The sequence below is a fragment of the Coloeus monedula genome (assembly GCF_965178545.1).
Source record: "Coloeus monedula genome assembly, chromosome: 6".
NCBI lineage: Eukaryota > Metazoa > Chordata > Aves > Passeriformes > Corvidae > Coloeus > Coloeus monedula.
In genome coordinates, this window is record NC_138786.1 from 1,352,378 (window position 1) to 1,367,309 (window position 14,932).

The 14,932-nt window shown below is 51.5% G+C and overlaps 1 protein-coding gene across 1 annotated transcript in view; it reads right to left on the reverse strand.

Moving 5' to 3' along the window:
- Positions 1 to 14,932, reverse strand: part of KDM2A (lysine demethylase 2A) — a 33,900-nt gene that overhangs the window by 13,167 nt on the left and 5,801 nt on the right. The window contains exons 4-12 of the mRNA XM_082283973.1: positions 5,703 to 5,841; positions 5,020 to 5,098; positions 3,787 to 3,833; positions 3,494 to 3,672; positions 2,626 to 2,732; positions 2,214 to 2,307; positions 1,601 to 1,754; positions 776 to 891; positions 534 to 660 (exon numbers count right to left, since the gene is read on the reverse strand). Coding sequence (XP_082140099.1) covers positions 534 to 660; positions 776 to 891; positions 1,601 to 1,754; positions 2,214 to 2,307; positions 2,626 to 2,732; positions 3,494 to 3,672; positions 3,787 to 3,833; positions 5,020 to 5,098; positions 5,703 to 5,841 — 1,042 coding nt within the window. The remainder of the gene's footprint in view (positions 1 to 533; positions 661 to 775; positions 892 to 1,600; positions 1,755 to 2,213; positions 2,308 to 2,625; positions 2,733 to 3,493; positions 3,673 to 3,786; positions 3,834 to 5,019; positions 5,099 to 5,702; positions 5,842 to 14,932) is intronic.

Here is a 14,932-nt window from a genome sequence, read left to right on the forward strand (position 1 = left end):
ATCCAGTCCAACCCCAGAGCCATGGGCCTGGACATCTTTCATGACATCATGTTGCTCAGAGAAAGCCCTGTCCAACCTCGTTTTGCTTTGGAGGGGCTTGGGATCCCCAGCTGAGGGCTCAGGACCTTGATGTTGCCTTCACAATGTGAGAAAGAGGATGTGGACTCACTCACAACCATGAGGTTGCTGAGCCCTTGCAAGTAACTTTGTTAACCCTTTAAACTCTGTGTGCAGAAGGCCCTGGCCAGCCAGAGAGAATTCCTGCCCACAGCACCGGGCTGGCCACTGCAACTTCCCCCGACCTCTTCCATGCAAGGCTTTGAACTGGTGGTGTGCTGGTTTCACAGATGTGAGGAACCTGGGCTGCTGCAGGGCCAGAGGAGAAAGCAGAAGTCTGGCTGGTTGTGACTTCATGCTCAAAAAAACCCCACAGAGCCCTCCCCTGCCTGCCACGCTGCTGAGCCAGTGCCCCAGCAGGAGGGTGGAAGAAGCCACTTGGATCGGGGTGAGGAAGGACTAAGGGCTGGACTTACCCATGCTGAGGGATTCCTTCTGGAAGTCCTTGGTCAGGTGGGAGCGGCTGGTGATGCAGTACACGTAGCGCTCCAGCACGTACCAACACATCTCGTAATAGAAGGGATAGCGAAACTTATTTGGGACCTGCAAAAACAGGCAAGAGGATCTGTCAGGCCTCCTTCCCTGCTGCTGCTGCTGCTCTCAGATGCCACACCAGGTCTGGCCCGGTGTCCAGCACGGCTCTCCCACAGGTCCTCACCCGCGTGCGGTCCTCGATGCTGTAGATCCGGAGCTGCATAGGGATGTTGAAGCTGTGTAAGAAGTTGCCCCCAAAAACCAGCGTGTCCATGGGAGTGTACACAGCGTGGATCCAACCTTGGGAGAGAAAGTAGAGTTGGAAGAATCCTCCTGATTCACCTTGCATAGTTTTTGTCACCCTGCTGTCATCCTAGATTGTTTCCTAATTGTGTTAGGCCTAAGAACACCAGCACCAAGGGAAACAGTCTTCCAAAGTCTGTTCCAACACTCAAAACACCATCAAAATAACTCAAGTTCCAGCCCTTATCTCCAAGGCTAAGCATATCCAGCCAAGTCCAACATCTGGGGAATTCCAGCATGGGTTTCCTTAAGGCAAAGCCACTCGGTTCAAAAGAGTTGTCAGTTGTGATAACAGGACTCAAATGAGTGAGTTGTGCAATCCCTGGTGTTTTCTGTTCCTGGTCCTGCTGTAAGCCACAGCTCTGAAGTGGTGTCACAAGACACCCAGGACGCTGAGGAGCTGCCTTGGGCCAGCCTGTCCTCAGCCTACACTATTCCATGTGTCAACATGACAGGATCTGGGAATGCCTCCTTTAATAACTAATCAAATGTGATGTGAGCCAGCCACAGCTTTCCTAACACGGGCTGGATCCACAGTGCCATCACAGGCATGTTTTGGGAGGTGGCAAGTGAGAGGACAGACCCACATCACATCTCCCTCTCTCAGTGACTCACGAAGGAGCTAAACCCTGCCCGTGTCCCAGGAGTTTCAGTGTTGCCACAACCCTGGCCAAGGCCAGGATGCCCCTGCCCACCCTAGGCGTACCTGAGGGGATGACAAATGTGTAGCCCTGCTTGAGCTCGATGCGCTGGCACTCTGACACTCTGTCCCCAAGGAAAATGTCTCCCTGCTTCCCTGAGAGAAGCCAGTTTTCATAGAGCTCCAGGTTCTGGGGTGTGGGAGGGATCAGCCAGAAGATCTGCAAATGAAGACAACATGCTTATGTAAGTCATCACATAATGAACAGTGATGGCTTCTTCCCAACATCTGAATCTCTTCCTCTCCCTGAGAACGTCCAAGGAAAATGACTTGGGCAGCTGCCCCCCTTGAGAGGACAAGCAAGGCCTTTCTCAGCCTAACACTGAGTGCTACGGGTAGCCTGAGCTTGGGATGCTTTTTAGGGTATGATGGACGTCAGTGTCAAGAGATACAGAGCCCAGGAAAGCCACCAGAGTGACAAGGGGATTTACCTGAGTTACATTTACCATGTTAGAGCTACACCCGAACTATGGATTGGCACCTGTCTGGCTCCATGCAAAAAGGGTGGAAAGCCTTCAGTTTGCTGTCTGGGACCTGCATCCTCAAGGATTTACACAAAAACAGACCAACAGCCACTCTTCTAAAGCACCTGTAGCCGTCCCAATAGGGACTGTCCTACCTTTCCCCCTCGGTGGATGTGGTACCACACAGAAGTGCCACCAAAGTCCACGTGGAAATCTGTGTAACAGCCCTTGACACTCATCAGACAGTATCTGGTGGAAAACAACATGAGGAGAAGGTGAAAATGAGTGGTGATTCACGTTTTGGAGCAGACATAGCACATTCCAAGGGAATGGGCCCCCCAAACCCAGGCCAATGGCTCAGAGCAGTGCCACAAGCCACACAACCCCCCTTCCACACAGCTAAAGGGGACTGAATAACTGACTGCAGTGGCTTTACAAGTGTCACCCACCAAAATAAACAGGGACATTGTTCCTCCCCCTTCCCCTTGGTACAAACTGCTACTCCCCTTGGGCAGTTTTCCTGCAAGAGATTGTTTGCTGCCTGCCACAGCTCAGGAAGTCACTTACTTCTGCACCTTTGGATACTGCATCTCCAGGATGGCATTGGTAGACTCTGTCTGACTTTCCTTCAGGTGCCTGGGCCACATGTTATCAACCCAGTCAATCAAATCCACCTACAGCAGAGAGGTGGGAGACGTGAGCAGAGAAAAATGTGGCACGGTAAAGCCTTTTGCTCCCCACAGGCTGGCAAATCCCTTTTTGCTCCTTCCCCACACCCAGAAAATTTCCCAGTGCCACTGGGGCAGTCCCACACATTAAATACTTATAACCAGATTGTTCTGATGCCAGCACTGGGCTTCCATAAATAAGTATGCCAGACAGCATCTCCTAGGCTGGGATTCAACTCCCTAAGCTTCAGGAGAGCCAGGGAAGCCCAGGTTCCCTCTGCAGTCAACAGAGAGAAGTGACTGGCCCTACACAGCTGCCACTTCCCCTCTGCTGACTGCAGAGGGAGTTTAGGATGTTCATCCCATCCATCCCACCTCCGACAGCTCGTTTTCCCACCACAAAACAGCCTCCTGCCCCTCTTCCAGCACACCTCTTCTAGCCTTGGCCTCCTCTGCCCTCAGAGATTTCAGCACCTTCCATCAGGAACCCTCCCTGCCACATTGTGCAGAGTTCAGACTTCCATGTTTCTAACTGCTGACAGCCAATGAACAGGCCATCTCTCTGCAGAGTGACATGCCAGGGACTTGGCCATGGTCACCACAGCCTGACTGGGAGATCAGCTCCAGCAGCTTCCAGACTGACATCCCTGCTGAGCCCACATGTGTTGCAGGCAGCCCCTCTTTTACCACATCCCAATGCCAGGCTGCACCTCGCCTCCAGAGTTCCAGGGAAAGCAGATCCCTGCAGAAGGAAGAGCCCTGCTCACCGTAGCAGGTCTCTGCACCAGGTTCTCCAGTTTGGTGTGGCTGAACTCCAGGCTGATGACATTGTAGAGTTTCTCGCGCTCCTCCTCTGGCGTTTCGTAGTAGCGCGCCCACTGCGCCATGGACATCTCGATGTCCCGCTGCGTGTTCACATCCATCACATCCACCATCCGTCGGCTCCCTGCCACGACAGCCACGTCACTGCAACTGTCCCTGGGCACCACGGGCTCCAGGAGGTGAGATCCTCAAGGACCCCAACCACACAAGCAAGTGCAGGGTGGCTCTGGACACTTACCCACACACAGCCGCACATCGTTCACGCTGAAGTCCGGATCCGGCATCCTGTGGGACAAACATCTGGCTAAAAGAAACCATCAAGTGCTTGTGGCTGCACACCCTGTGGCCCAGGAATTGGCACCCTGAAGATTCATCTCTGCTGCTTTGTTGTTGGAGAAGGCCGTGGAACGGGATCTCTGGGGGCACAGGACTGGGGTGAAACACTAGGACAAACTTCTGGCTCGGGAAGCTGACTTGGGAATAGGATGTACCATCTCCAGAGCTGTTGTACAGCAACTTCTGGCAAAGGAGCCAGCAGGCCTTGAACTAAGCAATCCCAGCTCTCGTTTTAAAGGCTGCTCATGTGAGTTATCCCAATCCAAAGGCATGGCCGGAGCAGGACACGCAGTATATTCCACTGACACAGCAGAACCACTCCAATGTTTGTACTGGCACCCTTCTCTGTACAAACACTGCTGTCACAGGCGGAGCAGGCTGGCAGCCATTCGAGCAGCTCTTGACCCAGAGAAGTACCCAAAAGCTCAGGAGAAATCCAGTTTCAGCCACACTCTAATGCCCAGTATCAAATCTCTGCCCTCCCAAGTCACCCAGCAGTTAAAACTGAGCCTGGCACGACTTCCTACCCAATTCACCCCAGCACAGAACATCCTGCACTGGATGAGATGTCACCCATCCATTCACAGCCAGCTGAGGGGGTTCGGAGCAGTGCTGCTGATACTGGCTCTGAAAGTTTGTGAGGGGTCATTTATTCCTCTAATCTTTGTATGAACCCCAAAAACCACTGAACCCAGCTTACACTTAAGAGCTGCAAACCTCAGTGGATGTACTGTAGCAAGAGAACAGTTTAGAAGTTCAGAAAATCAGGTTGGAATTCTGGAAAATGCCAGAAATACTACAAATTGTTTGACTCTCTGGCAATAGATGCCTATGTTACTAGGAAAGAAACCCAGCCAGATGTTGCATCAGAGCTGCACTGGGACTTTTCAGACATTTGGTGGAATTCTGATCACCTACAGCCAATTCAGTCCTCTCATTTTTCAGTCCAAACAGACTAGGAAGAACGGGATAACCGAGCTGGAAGATATTTCTCTCTGCTCACTGCACATAAAGAACAGCACAGACACGACACAGTCAAACAAGCTTGGCAGAGCCAGGATCAGATCCCACACGGTGTGGACAGATGAAGGAATTGGGCCAGAGTCACCCACCACTCCGTGCTCCCAGCACTTACTTTATCCCCAGGCCGTCCGAGCTCCTGAAGATGAGCGGGTCCCTCAGGCCACCCCGCTGGATGTACTCAACTGTGAAGTCTGGTGTGGGGAGACAAGAAGAGGGAAGGTTTAGGGGAAACTCCGTCAGAGGATTATAGACACACTGAGGTTAAAAAGGATCTCTGGAGATCTCTAGGCCAACCCTGCTCCTCACTGTTCTACTCCTTCAGAAATCCTGGAACTCCTTTGCAGCAGTTCTGAGAGGCAGCACAGTGTGTGCTCCTGACAAGCCTCAGACAGTTCCCCTAAGGAGGGGGGAGTTTGCTTCAACAGGCTGCTCCTGACAGGTGAACAGCCTGTATTCTGGTGTTCACTTCCCTAGGAAGCTCAGAGCCAAGCAAGAGAGGCCTTGAAGAAGCGCTCCTTCCTCCCGTTAAATCCTCATGAGGGGCTGTGCGATGAAAAGCCATCCCACAGAGCCGTGTGCGTGGTGAAAGGAAGGGGAGACATCCCACACAGCCCTTGAATTAAGGATCTGGTAGACATGTGGCTGCAATTACAGGTGCTGACCCAGGCAAACCCTCCCATCCCTGGCTGCCACGTGTCCCAGCAAGCTGCAGACCAGCTCCATGCTCCCTGGAGCGAGCAGCTTCCACGCCATTCCCCACATGTGCTCCCTGGGACCACCAGTCCCAAGACAAACCTTTGCCTTCCATGAAGACCACGAAGGTGGAGTTGAACTTGTTGGTGGACAGCTTTTCCTCGAGGTCAAACGTCCTCTTCCCTTCGATCTCATCATCGGAGATGCCGTCATCCTCGTAACGCCGCCTCATCGTGCCACGCTGAGGGGAGAACAACAGGAAGGGAAGAGTTGTGGACCAGGAAGGGAAGTTATGGACCAGGGGGAACAACCAGAGCCTCATCCCAGCCTAGCACAGCGCAGCCACGGCCTCTAGGGCAGCCTAGGTCTGTCCTGAACCCAAAACACACCACTGAAACATCAGCTTTGCCCCTCCTCCATCCAGATTTCTGCTAATTGGCCTGTATGGGAGACAGATAATCACTCCTAATGAATTCCAACACGGAAATACAGGAGGAGGGGAGGGAGGAAGGGAGAGAGTTTAGTGTAACTGAGACAGAGAACAAAGAATCAGTTACCCACTTTTACAACTGCATCAGTATTTTGCTGCACTGGAGGTAAAGACACTTGTGAATTTATATCTCTCCCAGAACACCAGTGATAAAATAAGGATTCTCAAGTTTGGCTGTGCCTGTACAAAAAAGGTGATTTATTCCCTTGTTTGTGTGGGGAGGAATAGCAGAGGGGAAGAAACACTTTTCTAAGAGGGTCTCGTAAGCACATCTGTACAGGGATTCCTGACAGACATCCTCTTCTGGCATTGCTGGATCTGGAAGAAATTACTGTCCCCAGCTGCTGGCCACCTGGCCAGAGAGCAGAGCCCTGCGTGGGAATGCTCCCTAAATCCCCTCAGATAAAAGGCAAACTGCTGAATTAGCCAAGCTGCCTTCCCCTAATTAGGGATGTTCCCATTATCAAGCGTGCACACCAACTGCTGGGCCAGCAGACAGCCAGGGACAGGATGGGGCAGGAGGTGACACAGCTGCTGGCACCTGCCTGCAGCATGGAGGGGCAGTGTCACATCCCCAGCAACACCACCAGAACCAGCCTGTGATGACCTCACTGGAGAAAGAGGAACGACTCCCTCATACAGAAGCACTGCTTTAAATAAAATTTTAAAATTAATTAGATGAACCAGTGCAGGAGCACGTAGGGACACACACACAAAAAAAAAAGGCTTTTCCCCCACCCCCTCCAACACTTAATTTTAACTCCCAGTTTCAAGCAGGCTGATGGATGCTCAAGGAGTTCCCCTGTCATAAAGACAGAGTCACTCACCTATTGTTAACAGTTCATTGACTGTGCTCAGCTTTCCAACTCCCTTCCCAAAAACCTGAACAACAGGGATACAAACACCTCATCAGCCAGGCAGGAACAATCAGCTGCTCCTGAATGGGGCACTTTCAGGAAGAGTCCTCAGGATCCTGCGACAAGGGTCTGTCCAATGGCCTGGACAATTAAACAATCTGTAAAAGGGCTGCTGTCCTTTGTCTTAAGCCATCCACTAAAGATGAGTGGGCATTCCTCGTTTTTAACAACACAAAACCTCACTTTATTTACAGCTTTTTACAGAGATATTTGTATAAAGGCAGGAAAATGCATTTAAAAAACACAGACCTATGGGAGTGGCAGCAACAGAAGCACCCATTCCTTGGGAACACTTGGAATTTCACACTGCTAGGGCTGGGCTGCACACACCAAAAACTGGAACTCCCAAATGCTCCCTCTGCCTTTAAACTGAGACTGGCTCTTCCAAGGGGATGCATCAGAACTTTAAGTTAGTGATGTAGAGGTGTTATGACTGTGTTATAATGGATGATTAGCCCACCTTATGAAGCACTTTTCCTTAAAAATCACGGAATCCATGAAGCCTGCGTGGTACTCAGCTTTAAAATGAGGGCACAGAGCAGAGAGGGCTCTGCCCTGTGCAGGATTTCGGGACAATGAGCCAACCTCATGCTCAGCTTTTCCTGAAGAACTCAGCATTTTGGGGAAAGGCCCATTTCATGCTATTCCTTACTAAACCACACCAGGGAAGTTCAAGGCACACCTATGCCAGGCAAGGATGTGAATCACCCTCCAGCGTGACCAACGTTTCACGTTTCACTTTTCCCAATGGGAGGCAAGTCCAGGGCTACAGATCCCAGCAGGCAGCTCCCTGTCATTAATCAGAGGATGTGCACAACGAAGAGGAGGATTCGGCAGTCCATGCTCTCACCTGTTTTGGGATCTGCTGGGTGGTGGCTCAGTGCAGCACCAGGCTGCTTTTTGACCTGTTCCCTTACTCCAGACACTCACTTTCAGGGGGAAAAGCAGCTCTTTTGCCTATGCTGGATTCAAAACCTCATCTTTTGGGGGGAAAAGGCTAGGCATGGAAATTCTGGCAAAAAGAGGCTATGTCCAAACCAATCCCTTAATCGCTTACATTCGACTCCCTTGGCTACACTTAACTAGGAGTAAGAGTTACTGCACTGGGCTGGAACTCAGGTGAGCCCCATTTGAGGATGAACCTTGGGATATGTGGCAGCTCCAGCCACAGACACGATGACCAGGCATTGTCTGTCCTTCTGGAAGTGGCACCAAGCCAGGCTCTGGATTGTGTAGAGCAGCTCTTTCAACAGAAATGTGACCACGTGGCCGGGCCTGATCCGGATCCTCCTGGTGCCATGGGTGGATGCTGGAGATGCACTGTGGGACCAGGGAACTGTTCCGACTCTTTTCCCAGGTCTCCTTCACAGCACAGCCTCCAAAGCAAACAGGTTGGAACCTTCCACCCAAACCACTCCACGATAAGGCAGCCACGCCACAGAAGTGCAAACACCAGGAAACAGGCAGGAACACCTTCAACTTGAATCCCTTTGCAATGAGGAAACAGGGATGCAAAACACAGAAGGAAGGGGATTGTGTCCTCCAGCAAAGCAAATTCCAAAGTCTATTGCTCCTGTCATCGGCAAAGCACCAGCCACAAACCCCCTCCAGCTCTCAGGCGGATCAGCTTCGTCTGTTCCCGTGGGCAGGGAAGAGTCTGGCCTCCTCATTGGCCCAGCATGGAGAAGAGTGGGATCCCAGCCGTGGCTGAGGACCCAAAAGCACAATGCAAGCAGCTCCCATCCCATCAGACCCAGCTGGGGCCACACTGCTTTCATGCCATTGTTGTCTTGGCAGGGTGGGGAAAAACAGTATTTCAGGGCCCCAGAGCAGGCAGGAGGAAGGAAAAGCTTCTGTGCTTCCAGGCATACGTTATGGGAGAGGCAGCATCTGTGGGAGCTTTCCCCTCCTGGAGTCTGCAGCTTCCTCACAGCACAGTGACACAAACCACAGACCCCATGTCCCCAGACTGGGTCTCTGTATGAGCACAGATGTGCTCGGTGGGTGCTCCAAGACCCCCTTTCTTCTGTGATAGGCTACAAAGGGAATTGCTGCCTGGATAGATAATTGGCTACAGCTGACACCTGCAAAGCCATGACGGGCTAACACCAACCTCACCTGCCCATTATTACACACACAGAGCTGTGCAAATCCTTCTGACAGCACCAAGTCGGACCTCTTCCTGGGAAGAGCTGCCTACCTTTGTCCCACAGCCTGTGCCAGGGATGGGGCTTGGCTGAGTATGCCTTCCCAGGACTTTCCTACACAGAACACCAGCAACTCACAGTCGTGGACTCTTAGATTAGAACTGCTGCTTCCTGGGAGTGACTCCACTATTTGGGAGCCCTTCCAGTATCAACCAGTTCAGCCAGGGACACGCAGCTTCCCAAAAGGAGATCAGCAGATGTCCCCAAAACCTCCACCTGTGACAATGTTCTGGGTGAAGTTCAGCTCCAGTGAAGCAAGGGACAGAGTCAGGCACATTACATTATCTGTCAGACAACCTCAGCATTAAGCAGCAATATTTAAATATCACTTTGGTTTCCCAGCTTTCTCTTAGGATTCAGGCATTTTTCATCCTGCTGAGAGTTTTACTAAGGAAGAACTGACAAGCGGTCCAAAGCCTTTCTCTCAGTGTCAGGCAGGGTCAAGATAAAGGCAGTTTATTCATCCTCCAAGACCAGGCAGCCAGCAATTCCCACCTAAGATAGCTGTCCTTCACCATTCCTTTTTGACCCTCCTGGGTACCATTCAATTAATGGAGGAAATAGGAAGCATGAATATTAATCCTGCTGACAGCTATCCCTTCTATTCTGATCCTTTCACTTGCAGTCTCCTTTGCCCAAGAATTCCAGGGAAAGCACCTCATGAAACTCCACAGCAGTACTCTCCAAAACCCTTCCTTGGAAACATCTTTCCATCAGCAAGTGCTGCCTCCATGGAGCACAGCTCCCCTCTTAACAGCAAAGGAGCTGACAGTCAGCTGAAGAGAGCCAGAAAACTCCTCTCCTGTGAGGTTTTTTTGAGGGAAGAACGAGTACAAGGTCACATTTGAAAAAAAGAACAAGCCGTCCTTTCGCTGAAAGAGCCTCATGTATTTAGAGAGTGAAACCAACACACACCACAGTATTTTAGTCACTTCCTGTCCTGTCTGCTGCCATCCCCTCCCTCAGCTCCATCTCCCAGTCGCCAGGAACCTCTTCCTGCTGTGCCACAGCTCCTTCCCCCTAGGAGACCAGAGCACCCACCTTGCTTTTCCTCTCCCTGTGCTTGCTGTCTTTCCAGAGCAGCTTGCCCATGTGAAGCCTGCCACAACCCTTCTTTATTCCTTTGACATGAAGATGCATTTCCCATTTCCAACCCCAAACTCCCCTTGTTGCAGGTTTTAACTTCTCCCTGGCTCCCAGCATATCCACTGAACAGTGGGACTTAGCAGTGCATTTCTTCCTCACCCCCATCCCTTTGCAGGTTTACTCTGCTGAAAAGCACCCAAATTGGTAATAAATCAACCAGCTCAACTCTCCTCAGTTACGGAATTTAACTTCTCACATATTTTTACAGCAAACAACTGTGGCTCTTGTCTAGATAAATCCAGACCTGCAACATTCAAATCTCTTGATGGGTGTCCTGATCTCAAGCGAGTGCCTGAGGCAAGTCCAGAATTCTGCCTCTGAGACCTTGTGCTGAGAATCCCCAGCAATTCTAGCAGTGGGAAAGGGCTCCATTTCTCCAGGAAGGCACAAGGCAGCCTGACAGGAAGATGGACAAGCAGGGAAGCAGCAAGGCTGTGATCAGACAGACCCAGGGCACAGCAGGTGCCAGTGCAGGGAAGATCCTCCCTTGCCAGTGTTTCCAGATAGAGTGTGAAGAACCAAGGCACCAAGATTATGACACCCAATCAGCAGCCTGCCAGGTCACTGCTTATCTTAAGCACAAGAGCTTTTCCTTTCTATATCCCTCTCCTCTCCAAGCCTGCACCTCCCACTTTGGCTCCTGGGCTGGGCTCTAAGCTCTGGAGCACAAGCACAGCACAGAGGCAGCAGGTTCCTGCCCTCTGTGCCTCTCCCACCTTCAGTCCTGGACTTCCTGCTCCCCCAAATATGGGAGGCACCATATTTGAACCATAGGATCTGAAGAACAGGCACAAACCCCTCAAGAGATCCAGGACAAGAGGAACCACCGAGTTTAACTCAGGTTTAATGCTCCTCACCACCTCCCATTTCTCTCAAAACCTGGAGTGCGGAATGGGCGTATCCCAGGTGGCACATTCCTGGATGAAGACAGACTCAAAGCACCAGGCTGAGGAGCAAACAGGATCTACACAAAACTGGAGCCTTTCCAGGCTTCTCAGCTCCAGGAGGGATTCCTATCACGAGCAAAGCTGGCAGCATTTCAGAATGACCGGGGAGAACGCTTTGGTTTGCACTTTTGGGTTACAAAATTGAACGTACATGAGGAGTAATTGGGGAATTGGAGCAAGGCAAGTGGGGAGGGAGCACGGAGGGGCAAGGAAAGCTCCACAGCTGCTCCCAAACCACACACTGACCAGCCACAGCAGCAAAACCACGAGGCAGAGGAACATGCTAGATCAGATCACAGATGGGCAGCTCTGGCAGCAGTCCCAAAAAGGAAGTGCTGCTCCTACAAAGGGATACGGCTCCTCACTCCAGTCACCTACAGCCTCTGTCACTCACAGCCACTGTCCCAACGGGCTTTGATGGCACTGCTAGCCCCCAGACTGCCCATTCCCACCACCAGCCATGGCATGGGGACAAATCCTGCCTGGATTCCATGAAAGCCTGAAGGAGCTCTTGAAGGACCATCAAACCCTCCACGCCACTTCAAGGCTGAACACTGACCCTCAGTGCCAAAACTCATCCTTTGACATTCAGCCTTCTCATTTCTGGAGCAGACTGAGAGAACCCCTTGAACCACATCCCACCCTTTCCCAATCAGAAGAAATCCAAGGAAAAAACCCTGCATGGAGCCCCTTTCCCTGCCAGGTGTGCCCAGCACGTGCCCTATGCAGTCAGGTAGGTGAGCAGTACCAGCTCTGCTCCTCCTTTTGCTTTGTGCAGGAAGGCAACAGAATCTCCCCAAAATGGACCAACCTGCTCCAAAAAAGGCTGGCTTGGAATTTATACACATTTAATCCATGTTCCCACCACTGAGCCCACACAGACCAGGAGGCATGACAAGGGACAGAGAGCCATAAGCACTCAGAAGTGCAGCTGATCCAGCAGTAGCAGGTCAGCCCTGAGTGACTTCATTCCGTGCTGGGGACCTCTCTGTCCCCAGCACAGTGAGGGATCACAGGACTAGCTTGGATTTTTTTTATCAGGGAAGTGCTCACTCTCCAAATTTCCCAGTGTCCCAAACCAGCTCTGCCAAAACCTGTTGCCAGTTCCATCCCATCACCCAGCCTGAGCGAGGCTGGACCACAGGAGTACTGGGATAACAAAAACACAGGAAGCTCTGAGGTTTGTAGTGCAATTCCTGCTCAGCTGACACTGTTTTCTAAAGGGAACAGCAGCAGGCTGGCTGCATTGCAGGCTATAGGGCTGGCGATGCTCAGGGAGAGGGAAAACAACCCAGGGCCATTGGGAAGAACGTGGACAATGTGGGAATCCAGCTACTAGGAAGGATATTTCCTCTGAACTCTGCGCTGTTACACCATCCCTGCGCACATTCCCTCCCCCTCGGCTCCATAAGGAGCCCAGCACTCATCCCTTCCTTACTCCAAATGGGGCAAAGGGGCTCAGTGACACATGGAAATATTTATGCACAGCAAATTAAAGACACTGAGGCAGCCTGACCTTAAAGGAGCATGCACTGCCAGCCCTCTCCTTTCCACTTCCAGCTGCCCCAGTTTGCTCCCAACATTACAGCTCCCAGGAGCCAGGGGTACGTGGAAGAACAACGAGGACTTTTCTCAAGTGGTATTTTCTCCCAAACTCTGTCAGGATTGTGCACTCAGCTCCCAACCCTGAGGACCAGCATGAACAAAGCCCACAGAGCCTCTTCCTTGACCTAAAAGGGTGTGTGGGGGCAGCTTTATTAAAACTCTTCAGTGTACAGAGCAATGGCTAAAACATGGAAAATCCACTACCCTGCAACCCTGAGCAGATCACAGCCCAAAAACTCCTCTGGTTCAAGTTCCTGGAACTTCCAGAGGGATTCAGAATCCCTGGACAGCCAGCTCATGCTGTTTACTCCCAGTGCTGTTGCTACAGCAACAGAGATGCACAAGCATGGACACAGGAACAGGACAGAATCCCTGTCCAACAGCTCCATCTCCTCTCCCCTCACCATGGATTCACAGGATACACTTTGTCACCAGGTTTACCTGAACCACCTCAAGCGGCAAAAAGCAACACCCACAGCCAACTACGAATATTCCCCACCTGGCTCCCAAGAACTGGGAAAGGAGGTGAACGGGGAGCATCAGCAGCACAGGGAGTTCAGGCCACTGTGGAAAGGGAAGAACAACACCAAAGTTCCTCACAGCCCCCTAAAGGCTCAGCCATCATTTCCTCCTCTGGAATCAGCAACACTCTTCCCTCAGCAGCAGCACCACCACAGATCTCATCCTGAAGAGAATTTCTTTCCCTTGTACATGTTGAGGGGACAAGATTAGGGCAGCACCTTATTTCTCCCCCTTCTGAGCATATCACCACTTTCCCACATGTGCCCTTCCTCCCCCAAACCCACACAGTGACCTGTAAATCCCTGTCTGGGTGGCTCCTGACATAACTAAAAAGGCACTGGGGACACAGGGACTGCTCTCCAGACTTGTCAGTGTCACCTCCAGCTGGGATAACCCTGTGAAAACTTATTCCTGGTTATGACAGCATCATAAATGCAGCCTGCAGAGATTGCTTGGTAATTCACAGGTAACTTCCAAGTGCTCCTGTGGTGTTTGTCTCCTTGCTTAGTCAGCACTGCAGCTTCCAGGACACACTCAGGGCACAGCCAGGCTTGGGACAGGAAGAATCCAGCAGATATTTACCTCCTGCATCCCTCTCTGCTGAGAGGGAACAGCATCCAGTTGGTTTCAGGGATGTATTCTCCCAGGGACCAGCACAGTCATGCATCTGGCAGGATCTAAACGCTCACAGGGATTTCTAAAGCTTTCCAAGAATAGCCTTCAGTTGCTGCTAGATTCCACCAAAGCCCTGCCCAGACCAAATCTGAACAGTCCATGAATTATTTAGAGCTCAATCATTACACCTGGGTCATTTGGAATGACTCATTTGTAGTGCCTCCAGTTTGAGGCATGTGGGAGAGATTAATGACCCCCCTTGCCTGGGCCCTGTCTAGACTGGGCAGCTGAGGTGTGTCCAGCAGACCAGGGACATTTGGCCAGGCTGGGTTTCACACAGGGCACAGAGGAACTCTAGGAAGGAGCTTGGCTTGACAGGAATTGCCAGTGTCACATTTCAAACGTGGGGAAGAGGGAGCAGGTGAAGTAAAACCACCCAAATTCTAACCCAGTGCCTGGGGCTCATCCTATGCTCAATGTCTGTGGGGAGCAACACAGGCAGGGTCACTCATGAGTCCCAAATCAGTGGGAGCAGCCCTGGGAAAGCCAGTATCCAGCAGGACTGGCCTCTGTCACCCTGCAATGTCTGGGAGTGACAAACACCAGCAGCCAAAAGGGATCATTACCTGGCAGTGAGCAGCTTTACAGCACAAACAAGGAGTTGGGCTGAACCTGATGCGATTGCCCCTTGCATCCCAGTGTTGGGATAGCATGAAACATTCAAGATAGAGCAATATAGAGAAGGCAGGAAGCTGCATCCTCCTCTTTCCTATCCTACCTGACATAAGCAGCCCACAGCCTGCTCTGCCTGCCTTCCCTCTCTCAGCTTTGAGGCCATTTATCCCTCAATCTATCCTTATGCTGTGAGAAAAACTGACCCAAG